The sequence below is a fragment of the Trichechus manatus genome, unplaced genomic scaffold, assembly GCF_000243295.1.
Source record: "Trichechus manatus latirostris isolate Lorelei unplaced genomic scaffold, TriManLat1.0 scaffold00052, whole genome shotgun sequence".
NCBI lineage: Eukaryota > Metazoa > Chordata > Mammalia > Sirenia > Trichechidae > Trichechus > Trichechus manatus.
Window position 1 is genome coordinate 14,044,470 of NW_004443988.1, and position 23,734 is coordinate 14,068,203.

Below are 23,734 nucleotides of genomic sequence, written 5' to 3' on the forward strand. Positions count from 1 at the left end.
CCAATGTCATAAAACAGCATGTGTGTTACTGTTACATGAGAAACTATCTGTTCTGTAAGCCTTCACCTGAAGTACAATAAAATATTAAAAAATAAATAAATAAATAAAAAAGGAAATATCCCTACTGACCCTGCAAACATTAAAAGGATAATAATGAAATACTACAAACAACTCTACATATAAATCTGACAATGAATAACAAACTAATACTTCTAAAACCAGAAACTACAAGAATACACCTGTCATGGACTGAATTGTGTCCCCCAAAAATATGTGTCAACTTGGCTAGGACATGATTCCCTGTGTTGTGTGGTTGTCCTCCATTTTGTGATCTGATGTAATTATCCTATGTGTTGCAAATCCTAACCTCTACGATGTTAATGAGACAGGACACAATCCACAGGATTCGGTTGTATCTTGAGTGAATCTCTTTTGAGACATAAAAGAGAGAAGTGAGCCGAGAGGAGAGGGACATCATTACCACCAAGCTAGAAGAGTCAAGAGCAGAGCACATCCTTTGGACTCAGGCTCCCTGAGCTGAGAAGCTCCTAGACTAGGGGAAGATTGATGACAAGGACCTTCCTCCAGAGCCGAAACAGTGAGAAAGCCTTCTCCTGGAGCTGGTGCCCTGAGTTTGAACTTCTAGCCTCCTAAATTGTGAGAGAATAAATTTCTGTTTGTTAAAGCCATCCACTTGTGGTATTTCTGTTATAGCAGCACTAGATAACTGAGACAACACCCAAGATGAAATATATAACCTGAACAGTCCTATAAATATTAAAGAAATCAAATCTGTACTTTAAAACCTTCTAAAAAAGAAAACTCCAGGCCCCGATTTTTTCACTGGCAAATTCTACCAAAGAAGAAATAATGTCAATTCTACATGATCCTGACATAATGTAGAAAAAGAAGGACTACTTCCCAGCTCATTTTCTCATTTTATGAAACCAGCATTACAATAAGACCAAAACCAGACAAAAATAGTACTAGGGAGAAAACTACAGACCAATATGCCTAATGAACGCAGATATAAAAACACTCAGTAAAATGCTAGCAAATCAAATCCAGCCACATATAAATAAACACAGTAATACGCCATAGCCAATTGAAGTTTATGTTGGTAATATAAAGTGGGTTCAATTACTCAAAAATCAATCAATATAATCCACCAAATTAATAGCCTAAAGAAGAAAAATCAGATGACCATATCAACTGATGCAGAAAAAGCATTTGACAATATTCAAAATCATTTCATGATAAAAAATTTCAGCAAACTAGAAATATAAGGGAACAGTCTCAACCTTATAAAGAACATCTATCAAAAAATAAACAAATAAATAAACACTAGAACTAGAAGTACCAGCCAGTGCAACAAAGCAAGAAAAAGAAATAGAATGCACACAAATTAAAAAGGAAAAAATAAAACTGTCTCTTCACAGATGACATGATTGTCTGCATAGAAAATCCCCAGGAATCTACAAAAAAAAAAAAAATTTTCCTAGAACTAATGGGGTCACCGGATGCAAAATCAACACACAAAAATCAACAGCATTTCAATATACTAATCATAAACTGGTAGAAACTAATTTTTTTAAAAAACACCATTTACCATAGCTCTAAAAATTTAAATACTCAGGTATAAATCTAACAAAGCATGTACAGGATCTATATGTACAAAATAATGATGAAAGACTTGTATTTGACTTTGTATCATCTGGATAGTTCAAAAAAACCCAAGTCTTGAGCTTCGATTAACATCATACAAAACTAGCAGAGTCCCCAAGGCATGAGACTGATCTAAATAAAAAACCCCTTTTAGGGGAAGATACCATCATCCTATCCTGGGCCTTAAATTATTACTAAAAGTCATTTTCAAATACACATAGTCAACAATATCTAGTCACACAAGGAAATAAGACCATGTGAGAGACATAGCATAAAAACCAAAATTAAGAATTTAATGAATGGGATTAATAGCAAATTAGACTTTGCTGAAGAAAAAACTGGCAAAGAGATTAGAAGAAACCATCCAGAAATCTTCACAGAAAGATAGAAAAAATACAGAAGAGAGAGTATTAAATGTAGAAATACAGTGAGAAGATCTAATATGTGTTTAGTACATTAGTCTCAAGAGGTCAGTGGGGCAGGGGCAGTAACTGTCCTACTGTGGGGGCTCATGTGTTGCTGTAATGCTGGAAGCTATACCACCCATATTCAAATACCAGCAAGTTCATGCATGGTGGGCAGGTTTCAGCTGTGCTTCCAGACTAAGACAGACTAGAAGAAGGACCTGGCGGTCTACTTCTGTAAAGAAATAGCCAGTGAAAACCTTATGAAGAGCAGTGGAACACTGTCTGATAAAGTGCCAGAAGATGAGCCCCTCAGGTTGGAAGACACCCAAAAGACAACTGGGGAAGAGCTGACCCCTCAAAGTAGAGTCAACCTTAATGACATGGATGGAGTCAAGCCTTCAGGACCTTCATTTGCTGATGTGGCACAACTCAAAATGAGAAGAAACAGCTGCAAACATCCATTAATAATCAGAACATGGAATGTACAAAGAATCTAGGAAAATTGAAAATCATGAAAAATGAAATGGAGCGCATAAACATCAATATCCTGGGCGTTAGTGAGCTGAAATGGACTGGTACTGGCCATTTTGAATCAGACAATCATATGGTCTACTATGCCAGGAATGACAAACTGAAGAGGAACAGCATTGCATTCATCATCAAAAAGAACATTTCAAGATCTATCCTGAAGTACAATGCTGTCAGTAATAGCATAATATCCATAAACCTACAAGGACGACCAGTTAATACGACTATTATTCAGATTTACACACCAACCACTAAGGCCAAAGATGAATAAATTAAAGATTTTTCCCAACTTCTGCAGTCTGAAATTGATCATACATGTAACCAAGATGCATTGATAATTACTGGTGACTGGAATGCGAAAGTTGAAAACAAAGAAGGATTGGTAGTTGGAAAATACGGCCTTGGTGATAGAAATGATGCTGGAGGCTGTATGACAGAATTTTGCAAGACCAACAACATCTTCATTGTAAATACCCTTTTCAACAATACAAACCGTGACTATACATGTTGTCTTCACTGGAGGGAATACACAGGAATCAAATCAACTACATCTGTGGAAAAGAGATGATGGAAAAGCTCAGTATCATCACTGAGAACAAGGCCAAGGGCCAACTGCAGAAGAGATCATCAATTGCTCATATGTAAGTTCAAGTTGAAGCTGAAAAAAATTAGAACAAGTCCATGACAGCCAAAGTACAACCTTTAGTTACTTTGAAGTAACTGAATTCCCACCTGAATTCAGAGACCATCTCAATAGAGTTGATGTATTGAACGCTAATGATGAAGAGCAAACGAGTTGTGGAATGACATCAAGGACATCACATATGAAGAAAACAAGAGGACACTGAAAAGACAGGAAAGAAAGAAAAGACCAAAATGGATGTCAGAAGAGACTCTGAAAATTGCTCTCAAACATCCAGTAGCTAAAGCAAAAGGAAGAAATTATGAAGTAAAAGAGCGGAACAGAAGATTTCAAAGAGCAACTAGAGAAGACAAAGTGAAGTATTACAATGAAATGTGCAAAGACTTGAAGTTAGAAAACCAAAAGGGAAGAACAAGCTTGGCATTTCTCAAGCAGAAAGAAATAAAGAAAAAATTCAAGCCACAAGTTACAATACAGAAGTATTCCATGGGCAAAATACTGAACAACTCAGGAAGCAACAAAAGAAGATGGAAGGAATACACTGAGTCACTGTACCAAAAAGAATTGATCAACGTTCAATCATTTCAGGAGGTAGCACATGATCAAGAATTGATGGTATGAAGGAAGAAGTCCAAGCTGCACTGAAGACATTGGTGAAAAACAATGCTCCAGAAATTGATGGAATACCAGTTGAGATGTTTCACTAAATGGATGTAGCACTGGAAGTGTTCACTCATCTATGTCAAGAAATTTGGAAGACAGCTACCTGGACAACTGACTGGAAGAGATTCATATTTATGCCTATTCCACACATTGTGAAAGTATCAGTTCTTCCCAAAGCAATCTACAAATACAATGCAATCCTGATCCAAATACCAACAGCATTCTTTAACCAGATGGAAAAACCATTGTCTTAGAGACATCTAGCTCAAATGGCATAACATAGCTTATAAAGAAAATGTTCTACATTCTACTTTGGTGAGTAGCATCTGGAGTTTTAAAAGCTTGTAAGCGGCCATCTAAGATCCTACACTGGTCTCACCCCGTCTGGAGCAAGGGAGAATGAAGAAAACCAAAGACACAAGAGAAAGATAGTCCAAAGGACTAATGGACCACAACTACCACACCTTTCATCAGACTGAGTCCAGCACAACTAGATGGTACCCAGCTACCACCATCGACTGCCCTGACAGGGAACACAATAGAGGGTCCTGGACAGAGCTGGAGAAAAATGTAGAACAAAATTCTAACTCACAAAAAAAAAGACCAGACTTACTGGTCTGACAGAGACTAAAGAAACTCCAAGAGTACGGCTCCCAGGCACGCTTATAGCTCAGTAATGGAAGTCACTCCTGAGGTTCACCCTTCAGCCAAAGATTAGACAGGCCCATAAAACAAAATGAGACTAAATGGGCACAGCAGCACAGGGGCAGGGATGAGAAGTCAGGAGGGGACAGGAAAGCTGGTAACAGGGAACCCAAGGTCAAGAAAGGGAGAGTGCTGACGTGTTGTAGGGTTGGCAACCAATGTCACAAAACAGTATGTGCATTAATTGTAAACCCATCTAAAGTACAATTAAAAAAAAATCCTAAATGAAAATAAAATTAAAGATTAAAAAAAAGAAACGACACACTGCATTTGGTAAATTTGCTGCAAAAGACCTCTTTAAAGTGTTAAAAAGCAAAAATGTCACTTTAAGACTGTCATGGATTGAACTGTGTTCCCCAAAAATGTCTGTCAGCTTGGCTAGGCCATGATTCCCAGTATTGTGTGCTGTCCACCATTTTGTCATCTGATGTGATTTTCCTGTGTGTTGTAAACCCTATCTTTAAGATGTTGATGAGGTGTATTTAGCGGCAGTTATGTTAATGAGGCAGGACTCAAATCTATTAGATTCGGTTGTGTCTTAAGCCAATCTCTCTTGAGATATAAAAGAAAGAAGTGAGCAGAGACATGAGGGACCTCATACCACCAAAAAACAAGAGCCAGGAGAACAGCACCGTTCTTTGGACCCAGGGTCCCTCCACTGAGAAGCTCCTTGACCAGAGCCAACAGAGACAGAAAACCTTTCCCAGAGCTGGCACCCTGAATTCAGACTTCTAGCCTCCTAGACTGTGAGAGAATAAATTTCTCTCTGTTAAAGCCATCTACCTGTGGTATTTCTGTTACAGTTGCACTAGATAACTAAGACAAGGACTAAGGTGCACCTGACTCAAGCCATGGTGTTCTCAACTGCCTCATATGCATGCGAAAGCTGGGCAATGAATAAGGAAGACCGAAAAGAACCGATGCCTTTGAATTATGGTGCTGGTGAAGAATACTGAATACATTATGGACTGTCAAAAGAAAAACAAATCTGTCTTGGAAGAAGTACAGTCAGAATGCTCCTAAGAAGCAAGGATGGCAAGACTTCGTCTCACATACTTTGGACATGTTATCGGGAGGGACCAGTCCCTGGAGAAGGACATCACGGTTGGTAAAGCAGAGGGTCAACAAAAAAGAGGAAGACCCTCAACAAGATGGACTGACACAGTGGCTGCAACAATGGGCTTAAGCATAACAATGACTGTGAGGATGGCAGAGGACTGGGCAGTGTTTCGTTCTGTTGTACACATGGTCGCTATGAGTCGGAACTGACTCAACAGCACCTAACAACAACAGAAAACATTATTAAACATTTTTTTAAAAAAGATTATTACCTTCAAATGAAGATACAGTAAATACATATTTGAATTTGTAAACACAAATAAATAAAGCAAAACTTGACAAAACTACAAGGAGACAGCAATAAATCTACACTCGGTAGATTTTAACACGTCTCTCAGAAAGAAAATGAAAAAGCAGACGAAAAGCAGTAAAGTTTCAGAATATTTAAACAACATAATTAATAAAATTGACCTCAAGGGCATATATAGACTATTGTACCTAACAATACCTAATAATTGCAGAGTATATATTCTCTTCAAGCACACATGGAATATTTAAAAATAACCAATTGAAATTTCAACAAATTTAAAAAGATTGGAAGTACACGATATATGTTGTTTGGTACAATACAGCTATACTACAAAATTAGTAGTCAGAATTATAACTACAAAAGTCCCACGTTTGGAAATTTAGAAATAAACTTATAAATTACTTATGGCCTAGTAATAAAAAATTACTTGTGGGTTACTGTGGGAAACAAAGTACCTCCATTTTGTGATTGTAATTTTGTATTAAAGAGGATTAGGGTGGGACTGTACAACACCCTGACTACGGTCACATCCCTGATCCAATGTAAAGGGAATTTCCCTAGGGTGTGGCCTGCACCATCTTTTATCTTGCAAGAGATAAAAGGAAAGGGAAGCAAGCAGTGCCAGGAGCAGAGCATGTCCTTTGGACCTGTGGTCCCTGTGTGAAGAAGCTCCTAGTCTGGGGGAAGACTGGTGAGAAGGCTGACAGAGAGAGAAAGCCTTCCCCTGGAGCTAACACCCTGAATTTGGACTTTTAGCCTACTTTACTCTGAAGAAATAAATTTCTCTTTGTTAAAGCTATCTACTGGTGTTTCTGTTATAGCAGCACTAGATGACTAAGACAGTAGGTCTTAGAGGAAAATTTATATTCTTAAATGCGTAATTTAGAAAGAAAGACTGAAACAAGCTAAGCATTTATCTCAAGGTGTTTGAAGGGAAAAAAATCAGCAAAGTGAAACCACCTGATATAGAAAGAAGGAACTAATAAATTACAAATAAAAGAGTTACTGAAACAGAATACAAATATATAATGTTATTGTAAGTTGCTGTCGTTACAGAGTTGGCTCTGACTCATGGTCACCTTATGTATAACAGAATGAAACACTGTCCTGTCCTATACCATCTCCGTGATCTTTGATATGTTTGAGCTCACTATTGAGTCTATTGTGTCAATCCATCTCATTGAGAGTTTTCCTCACTTTCACTGACCCTCTACTTTATCAAAATATATAATAGAGAAAACTAATAAAGCTAGAAGTGGGTTGTTTAAAAATATTAATAAAGTTGAGGAACTTCTGTTGAAGAAAAAGAAAGACAACACAAATAACTAACGGCAGGAATGAGAAAAGAAGCAATACTATAGATGTTACAGACCTTAAGAGGTTACTGTGAACAACTTTATAATAATAAATTATTAGAAAAATAACTACACCCAAGAAAAGAATAAATGCTTTGAAAAACAACTACCCAAAACTCCCTCAAGAAAAAGAAGCACAGGTAAAAGCTCTCAAATCAATAATCTAAGGCTTCTTTGCTAAGGCCTCAGTCTAATTTACCAAAATGTTGAGAGGTTATCTCTGGGTTGTACCATTACAAGTGATTTTATCTGTATTCTTTCTCTCGTATTTTTCAAATTATCTACAAGAACAAGCACATATAATACTTTTTAAATTTTTAAGAAAAAAAAAGGACTGGAAGACTTCGGTTTATCTTAATTCAGCCACAGATCTAGCTGTGTGGCCTTGATTAAATCATTTTCAAGGTGATTAAGTTTCCTCATCTATAAAATGAAGGTACTGGACTAGATCTAAACTGTCAAACGGATTTAATTTCATGTACCAATTTAACACGTTGTTGCTGTTTGCCATGGAGTCAATTCCGACTCATAGTCAGCCCCATGTGACAGAGTAGAACCGCCCATAGGGTTTTCTGGGCTTAATCTTTACAGTAGCAGACTGCCAGGCCTTTTCTCCCTCAGAGCTGCTAGGTAGGTTTGAACCACCAATCTTTCAGTTAGCAGACTAGCACTTAACCATTTACACCACCAAGGCTCCTTCTAATTTAACATACAAGGTAGAAATTAATCCTACCACTTTAAAAAAATTGCTTTGTTTTCTACACAACAACCATGTAGAGCAGGCATTATTAAATACTGCCCAGAAAGAAAGAATACAGTTCAACTGTTCTATAACCAAAGTCATTACTTTGATAAATGACCCCCTATTTAACTAATTAATAGTTAATAACACCACACACCAAGTCATCTTGTACAATAGTGTGCTTTTCATAACTATTTTACCATGGAGGGTAAGTCCAATGCCTGGCATATCCTAGGCACTCAAATACTATCTGAATAAAAGATACGCAGGAAGTTATACTAATTAAATTCTGCTGGAGGATAGAAACTTTCATTTTTACTTTCTATATTTCAACAGTACTTGAATTATAATTTTTTTACAATGCAGATACTACATTAATAATTTTTAAAACAAAAATTACCTAAGTTCTTTAGGGTTTTTGTTTGCTTTTTGTTTTTAATGGCCCAATTGAGCTTTTGATTATATCTATATAACATTTTTCCAGCGTGAAGTTATCACAGTCATGTTTGAATTTCTTACTTTCTAAAGAAAATCTTGCTTCTATCCAAGAGCAGTTTACCGCCTAGTGGGGCAGCCACCTCAACCACGTCTTTCTCAGGCTCCTCAATTTTCAAGCCCAGGTCCAGCTCAATTGATTATTAAAACATATAACTCTTAAACTCTTAAAATACAATGTTGCTACACTCTGAGTGTTTGCCAGGTTACTAATCTCCAATCTGTTATGCATTAAAGTCTTTTAAAAGCATCAGTGAGGAAAACTGAGAACTGCCTAAAGAGCACTTAGTCTGTCAATTGCTCTTGACGCATTACTATACATCCCTGGATTAAACCAGAATGGCAAAGCTTCAAACCTAGATTGTATTATATCAGCTCTCCTTGACCTCATCCTATAAACTGATTTGTCTAAATATGGCCTAATGTCACGGACCTCTATTTAAGAGGTATTATAAAAAGTATCTGTTTACTATAAGAATGCCCTGTATTACCCTACAGTGCTCCTTTTTGTTAATTAATTTACTGAGCACTTATTTTGCATGAGGTTCTGTTCTAGGTGCTAAAGAAACAGCGGTGAAGGGCTTTGAAGGCACTCGGAGTTTTATCTGAAGTAAAAATGGAAGCCATTTAAGAGTTTTGAACTAAAGACTAACATGCTTTGATTTATGTTTTAAGAGGATCATTCTGGCTACTCTGTTGAGAATAAACTGAAAGTGAATAGGCTAAATGCAGACAAGGCAGAGAGACCAGTTAGCAGCCTTTCTCCATAACCCAGAAACAGACAATGGTGTCTAGGACCAAGGTTTAGCAGCAGAAATGGTGAAGAGCAGTCAGATTCTTGGGTGCATTTTGAAGGTACAGCAAACAGAATCTGCTAACATTAGATATGGGAAATGAAAGAGAAGAGATAAAGATTTCAAGGTTTTCTGGCCTAGGGAAAAAGATGGAGTTGCCATTTACTGATTTAGAGAAGACTGAATGAGGAGAATGTTATGAGAAGACAGATTTAATAGAGCTATTAGACATCCAAAAGGAAGATGTCAGAGAAATAGCTGGATATATCAATCTGTAATCAGGCTAAGAAGGAACAGTCGAGAGGTAGACAAATGCGAGGACAGTCAAATTAAGAAAGTATTTAAGTAGAAAAGAAAAAGCAATTCTGCAGGAGAGAAAACTGCTAGAGCAATGGCCTTCAGTAGGTAAGAGGGACTGGGAACTAGGGTATAAGGGTTTCTCACTTCAGCACTATTGACATTTTGCACTGAGTAATTCTTCATTGTGGAGAATTGTCCTGCGCATTGTAGGATGTTTAGCAGCATCCCTGGCTTCTCCCCATTAGATGCCAGTTGTACATCACCCCAACCTCACCTCCCTCTCCCAGTCATGATGAGATCGCCCCCCCCCCCCATTGAGAATCACTGGTATAAATGGAGGAACTGGCCTGTGCTGGAAACACTGACTATTCATCCACATAAAAGGAATGATGGCAGATGCTATGAGTAGAGTCCAAACTCACTGCTGTCAAGTCGATTTTGACTCACAGTAACTCTATAGGACAGAGCAGGACTGCCCCATAGGATTTCCAAGGAGCAGCTGGTGGTTCGAACTGCCAACCTTTGGGGTAGCAGCCATAGGTCTTAACCACTGTGCCACCAGGGCTCCATAAGTAGAATACATGATAAAACTTTGAATACCTCCTGCTTAGATTCTGTTAAGTGTTTTAAAAAAAAAAGAAAAACATTACTGTCGAGTTGATTTCGACTCATAGAGACCCTACAGGATAGAGTAAAACTGCTCCATAAGGTTCCCAAGGAGCAGCTGGTGGATTCAAACTCCCAACCTTTTTGGTTGGCAGCGAGCTTTTAACCACTGCACCACCAGGGCTCCCTGTTAAGTGTAGATACAGTCAATTGAGGCCAGAGAAGACCTAAGACAGTTGCCAGCACATCAAAAACCAAAGTCATTACTCCTAAGAAAATGTTTGGCATTTTGTTCTTGGACTACCACGAGCTACATTTACTTTTAAATGAGTCCAAGACAAACCTTTTTTGTGTTTTTTGTGTCCCTCTATGCCCATTGGAGCCCTGGTGGTGCAGTGGTTAAGAGCTACAGCTGCTAACCAAAAGGTCGGCATTGGAATCCACCATCCACTCCTTGGAAACCCTATGGGGCAGTTCTACTCTATCCTATAGGGTCTACTCGATGGCAACGGGTTTTCTTGCCCGCTTGCAAATTGCCCTTATGCTCTCAGGTTTCCTGCGTTTCTTCCAAAATAAAAAGCGGAAAACAGCACTAATAATTTAGTATGAATTAACTTAAATGTTACTACTCTCAAGAGGGCTCTGTTTTTAAAGGAAGTGAAGAAAATGGACTTTGAGGAATAAATATAACCTACCTAAGAGGGAATTATGTATGTCCCTCAAATCACCCCACCAAGTTACCATGTACAATGTTTAGAGGATTCTAAACTGCTCTATCACAGGGATATGAGATAACCATTATATCTGTTAGGTGTTTAGGATTTGGGGAGGGGGCACCAGGGGACATTAAAGGAGCCCTTATCAATTATGAAATGAGAAAGTTTGAGCATAAAAAGCGTAGGCAGTTGATTTTATGTATGTACATCAAATCCCAGAGTTACATGCGCTATCTCTAGGAAAAAGAAAACACAGTCACAGCCTTGTGTGAGTGGCACCTGCTCCCTCAATAAGTCTTATCCTGTTACATCAAGAATTAGGGTTGTAGAATAAAAATACACCGTAAAAGGATTCTACAAACTCAATAAGATTGAAAACCCTAAAATCTCTATTAAAATATTTGGCTTCCAAACTTGTTTTTAAAAATGACCCACAAGCTAGAAAAGTCTCATTAAATGTGAACTGCAGCTATTCTCTGTTGTTATCCCTTTTTAAATATTGCTTTGCTTTCTACCATGGAAGGAAATTAAATTGGTCAGGCATTACGTATTTCTCCACTATGCGTTTATAGTTGTCGCCCAACATCCTGTGCTCTTTTCAATGATTAAATAATGAGACTCTGATTTGTTCTAAAAATTTCCCAAGATCCAAGTTAAGATTATCTAATTATAATTTCTCAAGTCATCTTTTAAGTATCCAAAATTCTAAGAACGAAAAGTAAAAGAGTAAATGCATTTGGGAGTGGGGGAGAAGGGGTAGGCTGTAACTCGTGTGCATTTGCCTCTGAAGAGAAAAATAAAAGGAGAGGAAGAAAAATTTGGTGGGGGCAGGGAAACTACGTAAGAAGAACCTGTGATGGTCCCAGGCAACTACTATCTGCCAGATGCCAAGGATACAATCATAAACAAGAGCTTCCTCCTCCTGAGTCCAAAGAGGACCCATTCGTAGATCCACTACTTCACAGATGCTCTGAATGGCTTGCCCTCCGAGCCAGAGAGAATGATAGGCTCCCTGACTGTGAAGTCTGTCCAACAGTCTTCTAAGTACAAATGGAGGGACAATACAACACAGACTCCAGACCTATAACTTTACCACAACCACTTCATGTTTCTCTTCTGCCCTGGAAATCTCCAAAGAAGATCATATAATGCCCATTCAAGGTCTAAGTACTTCAAGAGTACCTAATCTAAGAACCTCATTTTACAGATGAAAAATCTTAAAAAGTTTAAATGATTTAGCCAAGGTCATACAGTTGGTTTCTGACCTCCCATTTCTGGGGAGCATTATTCGGAACTCTAACAGTTTCTGGATAGCTGCTAGGAATCTTCTCACCATAGGCAAGAAGGCTAATTAACAACTACACAAGGACATAAGAACATATTATATAACCTCATACTTACAGGCTGAGAACACGCACAAGTCAACCAACTCTGAAATATATAAATGTAGTATAACAAGAAGTTACACTCCATGAACCGACAGCAAACTAGTTCACTTCAAATTCTTGACTTCTGCCGTTCCCTTTACTCAGCACAGATTATCAACAGGTGTATGAGCTGTTACACTTATTGATAGCTAGCTGAAGCAGAAACATTGTTCTGCCCAACTCCTGATGCCCCAGGCCTAAAATGATCTCTTACTCCTCCTGAATTCCCACAGGAATTTGTTAGTGCTTCACTTACAATACCACATAGCTAGTCTGCTATGGTTAAGTATAGGTCTTAACTCTCCTATTGGAATACCAAGTTACTATACTTTTTTAATATGAACTCCCTGAAATCAGAACTACGTCTTCTTGTTCTTTTTTTTTTAATCCCCACAGAGATTAACATACCTGTGTGTTCAACAAACATTTATTAAATGTATAAACAGGCTGATCATAAAGTTTGGTGTTGCCATAATTCTAGGATTGAAATGTAGTACTACCAAAAAATCAAATCCATCGCCATCAAGTCAATCCCAACTCACAGCGACCCTATAGGACAGAACAGAACTGCCCCATAGGGTTTCGAAGGCTGTAATCTTTATGGAAGCAGAATGCCACATCTTTCTCCTGAGCGACTGGTAGGTCTGAACCGCCAACCCTGCAGTTAGCAACTGAGCACTTAATCATTGCACAACCAGGTCTCCCCATGTAACACTACAGCAGAGTTAAAATATATCTAAATGCCAGAAAATGAGGTCACATAACGTTACCTTCTAATTTTTAAATGAATAGTTTTTCATTCATTACCAATCATCTGGTGGTACTTTAAGAAAAAACAAAATCAACAACGACAAAAGTCAAGAAACATTAGAATACCAAATATGTTTTTCTAAAAAGGTAATGTTTGCAAATTATATTTTTCAACACTCTAAGGGTGTTTGCTATTTAATAAGGAAGTCCTGTGGTTTAAAAAAAAAAAAAAAAAAAAACTTTTATGAAGAGACTGTTGTTGTGTGCCGCCAAATCAATTCCAACTCATAACAACGCTACAGGACAGAGTAGAACAGCCCCATAGGTAAGGTTTTCTAGGGATCTTATGGGAGTAGATCACCTGGTCTTTTCTCCTGAGGAGCCGCTGTGTGGGTTCAAACTGTCGACCTTACGATTAACAGCCAAGCGCTTAACCACTGCCCCACCACGGCTCCTTGTGAAGAGACTAGTCACCCAATAATTTACTTTGTATCACATCATTTCTTGGCTTCGCTTGTTCTTGCCATCCGGAAAGCCCTGACACCTCCGTCTTTCCAAATGCCAGTCTTCTGTGAAACCTTTCCTTATCTTCCAAATTACATGTGATCCCTTTCATCTGCCCGATGTTATAATAATCTATATCGTTTTTAATCTCTGCCAGTGTATTATGAACTCCCTAACTGTGGAGAAGATTTACTAATTTCTGTAAACTCTGATCAATGTAAGGAATTCATGTCAGATGGTGTAAGGTCAACTGCACCCAAACAACTGAAAATAGAGACTTCACTCCTTAAGGCCAAGTGATGAAAAAAATTAAATTATGTTACTAATCATCAGGTACCAAATTACTTTAATATTTTAATGTTTACAGGAAGGTTAAAAAAAAAAAAACTAAAGACTATTTTTCAGGAAAGTAATAGGCAACATAAATAATGAGAAATTTATAATATCTGTTGCATAAAGCCTCGAAGTACTCACTTATCTGTAACAGGGTAGTTGGAAATGTCTTAAAGGCAAAATGAGGTACAATAAAGCATATATGTGGTAGAAGATCATCTCCCTGGAATGCCCAGAACCTGGCTTGTTGCAGAGTAACAATATTTCCAGAGCTTAGAACATAACGATCAAAAAGTGATGTTTTAAAATATGACATATGCAATATTAACAATATCACAATTAATTGTTTAAAAAAAAAACTGCTGTTAACTGTCAAACCACAAACAAATGAAAACTGCCATAGCTCTCATGTCACCACTGAAACCCTACATTACTTCAACTGTCTACTACAAACTGCACCACATCAATACAACACAGATTGGGTCATCTGGACATCTCCAAGCAGTCATTCACAGCTCAGTCAATCACACCATCCCCCGGCCACCGCACAACATTTCAATGATTACAATGTCATGAACACTTCAAAATCCTTTTCAAACACTCTATTCTTTAAAAACTTTCCATTTATAGACTCCAAAATAAATAAACTACCCTATTTTGAAAAGGCCCTCAGGTTATGAAACACATCATTGGCTGTAAGACTCCTATACTGGACATGTCTAAAAGACCTTCCACACACACCTCTCCCCTGCAGAGCAGACACTCTGCTAGGAAGGTCGTATACTACAAAGAAAAGTCCACCACATAAGAAGTCACAAGACCTCCATTCCAGTCCAGACTGGTTCCTCTCGAGTCATCTGACCCAAAACATCAGTTGTTTTCATCTAATTACTATAACGACCAAATGCTATGCTCTATGTAAAGGAGCTTTATTTATTGTAAAGCACTATACAAATAAAAAAGAGCCCTCGTGGCATAGTGGTTAAACATTTGGCTGGTAACCAAAAGGTTGGCATTTTGAGCCCACCAACCAGTCCACGGGAGAAACATGTGGCAGTCTGTTTCCATAAAGGTTAGAGCCTTGGAAACCCTATCAGGCAGCTCTACTCTGTCCTACAGGGTTGCTATGAATTGGAATTGAATTCAGAAACTATATATATATTCTTGTCAGAACAAGGCCAGAGACGGACTGTGGAACAGATCATCAATTGCTCATATGCAAGTTCAAGCTGAAGTTGAAGAAAAATAAAACAAGTCCACAAGAACCAAAATGCAAGCTTGAGTATATCCCACCTGAATTTGCAGACCATCTCAAGAGTAGATTTGACACACTGAACATTAGTGACTGAATACCAAACGAGTTGTGGAATGACATCATACATGAAGAAAGCAAAAGGTATTAAAAAGACAGAAAAGAAAGAAAAGACCAAAATGGATGTCAGAAACTCTGAAACTTGCTCTCGAACATAGAGCAGCTAAAGTGAATGGAAGAAATAATGAAGTAAAAGAAATGAACAGAAGATTTCAAAGGGCAGCTTGAGAAGATAAAGTAATGTATTATAATGAAAAGTGCAAAGACCTGAAGTTAGACAACCAGAAGGGAAAAACATGCTTGGCAGTTGCCAAGCTGAAAGAACTGAAGAAAAAATGCAAGCCTCAAGTTGTAATTTTGAAGGATTCTATGGGCAAAATATTAAACAAGGCAGGAAGCATCAAAGACGATGGAAGGAACAAACAAGAGTCATGGATATTCAATCATTTCAGGAGGAAGCAAATGATCAGGAACTGATGGTACTGAAGTAAGAAGTCCAAGCTGCACTGAAGGTACTGGCAAAAAACAAGGCTCCAGGAATTGACAAAATATCAATTGAGATGTTTCAACAAACAGATGCAGCGCTGGAGGCACTCACTCGTCTGTGCCAAGAAACTGGAAGACAGCTACCTGGCCAACTGCAAGAGATATGTATTTGTGCCCATTCCAAAGAAAGGTGATCCAACAGAATGTAGAAATTATTAAAGAACATCATTAATATCACACACAAGTAAAATTTTGGTGAAGATAATTCAAAAATGGTTGCAACAGTACACTCATAGGGAACTGCCAGAAATTCAAGCCTGATTTAGAAGAGGACATAGAATAAGGGATATCATTGCTGACGTGAGATGGATCTTGGATGAAAGCAGAGAATATCAGAAAGATGTTTACCTCTGCTTTACTGACTACAAAAAGGTATTTGACTCTGTGAATCATAACAAACTATGGATAACGTTGTGAAGAACGGAAATTCTAGAACACTTAATTGTGCTCATGAGGAACATGTACATAGACCAAGAGGCAGTCAATCGAACATACACAAGGGGATACTGCGTTGGTTTACAGCCAGGAAAGGTGTGCAACTGAGTTGTATCCTTTCACCGTACTTACTGAATCTGTGTGCTGAGCAAATAATCCAAGAAGCTAGACTATATGAAGAACTCAGCATTAGGGTTGGAGGAAGACTCATTAACAACCTGAGATATGCAGATGACCCAACCTTGCTTGCTGAAAGTGAAGAGGACTTGAAGTACTTACTGATGAAGATGAAAGACCACAGCCTTCAGTATGGATTACATCTCAACATAAAGAAAACAAAAAACCTCAAAACTGGACCAATAAGCTACGTCATGATAAACGGAGAAAAGACTGAAGTTGTCAACGATTTCGTTTTACTTGGATCCATAATCAACGCCCATGGAAGCAGCAGTCAAGAAAGCAAACAACGTATCACACTGGGCAAATCTACTGCAAAAGACCTCTTTAAAGTGTTGAAAAGCAAAGACGTTACTTTGAAAACTAAGGCGCACCTGACCCAAGCCACATATGCATGTGAAAGCTGGATAATGAATAAGGAAGACTGAAGAAGAATTAATGCCTTTGAATTATGGCAAAGAATACAGAATATACCATGGACTGCCAGAAGAATGAACAAGTCTGTCTTGGAAGAAGTACAGCCAAAATCCTCCCTAGAAGCAAGGATGGCGAGACTTCGTCTCAGGTACTTTGGACATGTTATTAGGAGAAGGACATCATGCTTGGTAAAGCAGAGGGTCAGTGAAAAAGAGGAAGACCCTCAACGAGATGGACTGACATAGTGGCTGCAAAAATGGGCTCAAGCATAGCAACAATTGTGAGGATGACAGTGTTTCATTCTGTTGTACATAGGGTCATTATGAGTTGGAATCAACTCAACAGCATCAAATGATGACAATACATATTCTTGAGCTAACGGTAATAAGGTAAAAATTGTATTAGAAGAAAATTATCCCAGGAGCTGTGTGGAGGATGAACTGATCAGAGATGAGTGCTAGGAAAACTATGTATAAGATTTTATATTTAAATAATAGTACAAATAAGACTTTGCAATAAACTAGCAACTAAAGACCAGGGAGTGTTTCGTTCTGTTGTACGTAGGGTGGCTGTCATGGATTGAATCATGTCTCCCAAAGAATGTATGTATCAATTTGGCTGGGCCATGATTCCCAGTATTGTGTGATTTTCCTGTATGTTATAATCCTGCCTCTATGATGTTAATGAGAGAGGATGTGTGGCAGTTGTGTTAGTAAAGCAGGACTCAATCTACAAGATTGGATTGTGTCCTGAGGCAATCTCTTGAGATATAAAAGAGAGAAGTGAGCAGAAAGATGGGGACCTCACACCACCAAGAAAGCAGTGCTGGGAGCAGACTGAGTCCTTTGGACCTGGGGTCCCTGCACAAAGAAGCTCCTAGTCCAGGGGAAGACTGATGAGGGCCGACAGAGAGAGAAAGCCTTCCCCTGGAGCGGACACCCTGAATTTGGACTTTCAGCCTACTTTACTGTGAGGAAATAAACTTCTTTTTGTTAAAGCCATCCACATGTGGTATTTCTGTTATAGCAGCACTAGATAACTAAGACAGTCACTATGAGTCAGAACCAACTTGACGGCATCTAACAACAAGAACATGAAAAGGGGAAAATCTGATAGACACCGCAGAGAATCAGCTAGACTTGTGATATGCTGAATTAAAGGGGTGGAAAAAAATTTGAAAATGATCCCAGGAACCTAGTTATGGCTGACCTATGGCACAACCACAGCAGCGCAGCACTAATGGTTACTGCACTAGCTTTTCCAGACTGCATCTGAATCTGTTTAGCTCTATATACCAGGCCTGAAGTGAGACACTGCTCCACTTTAGATGGAAGCAGTTCACCACCACCACCATGCTGGTAAGAAATTATCCCATAACCCAAGGTTCCAGTTGCGATTTGTCTTGATCAAGAAAACCTGCTCTTCTAAATCTATGGAACTTCTCCCCACCTACACAACTGGGGAATAGGAAAATTTCTGCTCCCTATTCCCCGACAATTCTGGACACCAAGCGCAATTCTATATGGATCACTTAAGTCACATGAAAACAAAACATAGATGTCTCCATAACGGTAAGAGTAACAATATACCTCAGACAATCTTATTTTTTAAAAGGCTCATCCTAAACTGGAACAAAATCAAGTTGTTTACATTTAAAAGATTTAAAATGGCCATAAAGCAATTTTGTAGGGGTATTTTGAATGCATCACAGAACATTAAAGACAAGCTAATTCTGTGCCAGAATGCACTGTGCTACATAACGATTCTGCAGTTTGCTGGAGCATTCTAATTTCTGCAATTTTAAAAACATGCTGTTGGAAAGGAGACATCAAATCAAAGTATTTCCCCGTGTCTAAAATGCATACCATTATGCTATTTTCAATTTTATCAAGCTGAATGAGTATCAATAACAATGCGTATTTAATAGAGATCTTGTTGTCTACAGTTCCTTCTAAGGACCATGTATCAATTTAATGCAAAAAAGAACTCATGTTAATCCATAGCAGTGTATCTATGGGTAAAAGAAGCTCTAAGGTTTGGCCTGAATTAGCTATGGTAACAGCATCCCATTCTCAAAAAAGGATTGACCTGTGTACAATCTCGTTGAAAAACATGTCTATTTCATGCAGATTTTAAAGAGGTTTCAAAACGTTACTTACATACACTTTACTCCCACAAACGAGAAAAACACTGCCATAAAAATTTCATTGCGTTGGTTTTTTTTTTAAAAAAAAAACCTATTTTGGAAACAGGTTGAAATATTACCTAGAAGAGTTACCAAACTACGACCTTGTTATAAATATGAGTTCTTGAGGTCACTGACACTTTAAACCCTTCCATTCTAAATCTTTCGGGGGCAGAGGATGAATTTTTCTATTTTCTTGTCAGAAATAAGATTCTGAGTATCAGGAGACACAGATGGTCAGATTTAAAGCCACAGCATCCAGCAGCTCCTCGCCGCCCTGGCACAATGGGCAGGGCGAGCGAGCACAGCATCCCCTCCACTCCGACAGCAGGTGCGAAACGGACTTTCACAGGTTTCGGCGGCTACAACCGTCTTCCTCCATCATGGACCTAGCGGCCTCCCTAGGAGAGGGACCTTCTAGTCCAGTCAGCCCAGAGCCCGTCTGCTGGCGCGGACAGCGCGGTGGATCCCTAATCCTTTCCACCGGACAGGTTTTTTCTCACAGCAGCCGCAGGACACAGAGTCCCACGGCCCCGAGGGGAAACCGAACCTCAAGGCTGCAAATGGGGCGCGAGCTGGGCCCACCAACCCGTCGCAGCCCCCGGGGAAAGGTGGGCCCGGGGCGGGGTCTCGGCCCCATCGCCTGAAGCCCGGTTTGTCCCCCTCGGCCTCCCGGCCGCAGCTCACCGTGAAGGGGACATCCCCGACGCTGCCCACGGAGTAGCAGTTGTCTCCAGGGTTGACAGCCCCAGTGAGGACCTGATGCAGATGCATCTCCGGAGCCCGGGCTGGCGCCAGAAAGGAGGCGAGCCGGACGCCCGGCCCTCCTCCAGCCACGAGAGCCGCTTCCCCCTCCGCTTCCCTCGGCACCCACCCCGCGGCGGCTCCGGCTCAACGCCTCTGCCCACTCTCGCCTCCCCCGCGCCTCCTCCCAGCCACGGTCCCCGCCCGGACCGCCGCTCGGCTGCGAAAATGCCCGGATGCTCCCACTGCCTGCTGCAGCGGCGCACAAATGCGGGAGGAGGTGGGGAGGGCGGCCAGGAGAGCGCGCAAGCCAGGCGTGCGCTGCAAGGGACACTCGGCCGAGGGAGACGGGCGACGCGCGCGCCCACCCGCCGAGGAGCGACGATCGAGCAGGGAATAAACCCCTCCTCCTTTGCCAAGCTCTTTGCTCTTTCTTTCTCCCCTCCTCCTCCCGCCCTGCGTTTGCGCGTGCGCGCGCAGTGGTTTCCAGAGCAATTGCGCGCGCCGCGCCGACCCTCCTCTCGGAGCTTTAGGGGCTGCGGCTGTTAGAGGGCGGAGGCAGTTGGGGGAGGGGGGAGAAAGTGGAGGAAAGCGGAAGTGGTGGCGGCGGGGGAGGACAGGGGCCACTCGGGGCAGGCCGCAGTCCAACGCCGGGATACACCACGAGCCTTTCTTCTGTGTGTTTGCTCCATTCCCGAGTACAATATGTAATGGCCAGTGCAGTTGACCTCAGGAGGACACCCGCCACTGGGAAACCCTCCCCGGACAGTCTTAGAACCCTTAAAACCCGTTGCCATCGAGTCGATTTCGACTCATAGCGACCCTATAGGACAGAGTAGAACTGCCCCATACGGTTTCCAAGGAGCGTCTGGTGGATTCCAACTGCCGACCTTTTGGTTAGCAGCCATAGCTCTTAACCACTGCACACCACCAGGGTAACCCTTAGATCTTCTTAAAGTTCAGTGCATAAGGTCTTTTATTTTACATAAACAGTAAAAGCATCTTGCAACTGTTCAGAGAAGCTGTACTCCCCCGAGAGCACATTATTTTGCTCCCACCTTTTGTCACGATTGTTCGAGACAGAGAAAGGGCCCCCTAGAGACGGGTGACTCCTCTAGACTCATTTTCTTCGTGGGTGATGTCATGGATTTGCAGAATCGCCTGATTTTCATACTGTCTGGTGAAGTTTGGTAACTTTCAGACAGAGATCAGATCCCTGCTCCAGGTTAATATATCAAAAAAAATTTTAATCCATACTGTGTATATGTCACTGCGGCAAGGAAGTAGAAGGGATACCAAGACACAAGTATCGATAAAACCAGGCAGAACGCGGAAAGTGTTAGAATTGAGATACAAAGGTCTATGAACCACAGAAAACGAAGAATAATTATGATTAAGGAGACAGGTAAAGTGTTATGAAGATGCTGACATAAATGCTGGGTAGAATTTTGGCTGACGGAGATGGACAAAAAACGCATTCAAATAGCAAATAGCATGAGCTGAGGCTTAGAGGTGTGAAATGAGAGAATCTGTTAAAGGAACAAAGATTAGCTTGATGTTTGAAGCAGATGATACATAGGGTGGGAAAAGGAAGTAGTGATTACCAAGAGATAAAGGCATCTAAGAGGCAGCTTGTACCTGGACATGGAGTCTTAAATGCTCTGCTAAGAAGCTTAGATTTCATTCTGATGCAGTGGGGGTCAATCATATGTTTCTGAGCAGAACTTTCTATAATCAGAGCTGCTTTAGGAAGATGACTTTGGTAGTGGTATGAAGAATAATTAGAAGGGCAGGGAAGATTGAAAGCAAGTGGAAAGGAGAAGGAGGGGTCAAAGATAATTCCCCAAAAGATACAGCGTTTCCCTTTTTCTTTCCTTTCCTGGCTTAACTGTTTCCCCAGTCACCCAGACTAGAAGCCTCAGAGCAACTTTGGCTTCTCCCTCTTTCTCTCGCCAGTCTCTCTTTCCCATATCTGAGGGTCCCTTTCTGAGATCCCTAACTCATTCCCCCTCAGCGTCTCCACTGCCCTTCACCTTCATTCCACACCTCATCATTTCTGTTTAATTACTGTAACAGCCTCCTAACTGGTTTAACAGCCTTCTGCTCTGCTCTCCAATCCACCCTCCGCACTGCAGCCAGAGGTACTTTAAGGGGAAAATTTCTCTGCTTAAAATCCCACAGTAGCTCTCGGCTTCCTTTAGATTAAAGTTTAAACTTATTAGCTTGACTGACAAACCCGTTCAGTCTGGCTTCTGCCTATCTTTCTGTTTTATCTCAGGCTGTTCTCTCACAGCCACAAGGCTCCAGCCCCACTGAGCTGTTCGTTGCTTCCAGAGCATATCATGTTCTTTTATGCTTTCTTGCCTTTGCTCATACCCTTTACTCAGCCTGGAATGCCCTTCCTTCCCTTGTTGACTGACAGACCGCAGTTTAACTCGAGTCACTTGTTTAGTGAAGCCTTCCTCGACCACCTCAAACATCTTGAGGCTTCCTTCTCTGTGAAACACATACTGAGTATCACATATCACATAGCAATATAAGTATTGGTTTATATGTCTGTTTCTTCTGTTAGTCTGAGATATTTCAAGTCCAGATCAATATCTTATTTTCTCTGTTCCCCAGTGCCTGAATCATAGCACTTGTTAAAGAAAATGCCCCCTACCCCACCTCCATTTAAAGTTAAGTCTTAACTCTTCAGAGAAACAAAAAACTCATGATAAAGACAGTTCTGGGAGAAGTTTAAATAATTAAATAAGCCATAGCTAGCCGATAGAATGCACATGCAAACTTAATAAACCAATCCCAGCTGTCTCCTGCCAACTAAGTGAATGACAATCAATCATTTTAAATTCCCTCTTGGGAAATCCAATAAGAGTTTGCACTGTATATAAGCTGATCAAAATTGTAATGTGATAAGCATATCTCTTCAGAGGGGTGCTCCCTGTTCTTGATAGTTTTCCACCCAATAAAACCTTTTAACCCTAATTGACGTATTGATCAGATTTTCTTTCGACATGCTTTATTTGCTGACATAAGATTTGAATGTGAATAAGAGTATCCAATTTTTCAAGAAAAATTTATGAGGGAAAGGTACTTTTCATTATAAATGTACTCACTTGTGTTTGTAAAAGTGTTTAAATGGCTTTATACTGGTTTTGTAGAAAGAAGTTTTACATGCTCATGTAAATGCTATATAAAGTATACTGGCTTCTAGGAAAATATAGGTACTGCGTATTTATATACCACTAACCATTAGTAAGGAGCCCTGGTGGCGCAGTGGTTAAGAGCTCGGCTGCTAACCAAAAGGTTGGCAGTTCAAACCCACTAGCCACTCCTTGGAAACCCTATGGGGGCAGTTCTACTCTGTCCTATAGGGTCACTATAACTTTGAATTGACTTGATGGCAACGGGTTTTTTAACCATTAGTAAAGGCACTAAGCCACATAACTAAAAAGAAATAGACTGATAACATTTAAAATATAGCAGACAACAAAACATACAAACACACACAAAATGATCAGTAAATGAAGCCCCATGCTGTGCATTACCATGGAAGCAAATACTGGTGCTATATCTTGGTACTAAAAACTAAAAAGCTGCCACAGTATCAAATAAATTTGAGAGCGTTCCTATATAGTACGTGTAGACACAGCATATATCAGTAAAAATTGAAATAAAGCAAGCAGTTAATACAATAAATTGAAATAAATTCCTTTACAAGAGGCTATAATACATATAGACAAATATGTCACTAAAAACTGGAAGAAAACATACAGCAAAATAGTACATTTGAAGAAATTCTGTTTATACATTCAGTAAAGGCAAATATTTTACTAAATATCAATGCACATCGAGTAACAGGAGAAAAATTGAATGCATGATTATAGAAGCTAGTGTTGCAAAGGATAGTAGACAT

At 39.9% G+C, this 23,734-nt stretch overlaps 1 protein-coding gene across 3 annotated transcripts in view; it reads right to left on the minus strand.

The window, feature by feature from the left end:
- Positions 1 to 19,937, minus strand: part of DMXL2 (Dmx like 2) — a 210,201-nt gene extending 190,264 nt beyond the window's left edge. For all 3 annotated transcript variants that reach the window (XR_002824321.1, XM_023732477.1, XM_012555896.2), the window contains exon 1: positions 19,762 to 19,937. Coding sequence is in view for 2 of the 3 variants with exons in the window: in XM_023732477.1 (XP_023588245.1) it covers positions 19,762 to 19,848 (87 nt within the window). In the remaining variant the exon portion in view is untranslated. The remainder of the gene's footprint in view (positions 1 to 19,761) is intronic.
- Positions 19,938 to 23,734: the final 3,797 nt, after the last annotated feature.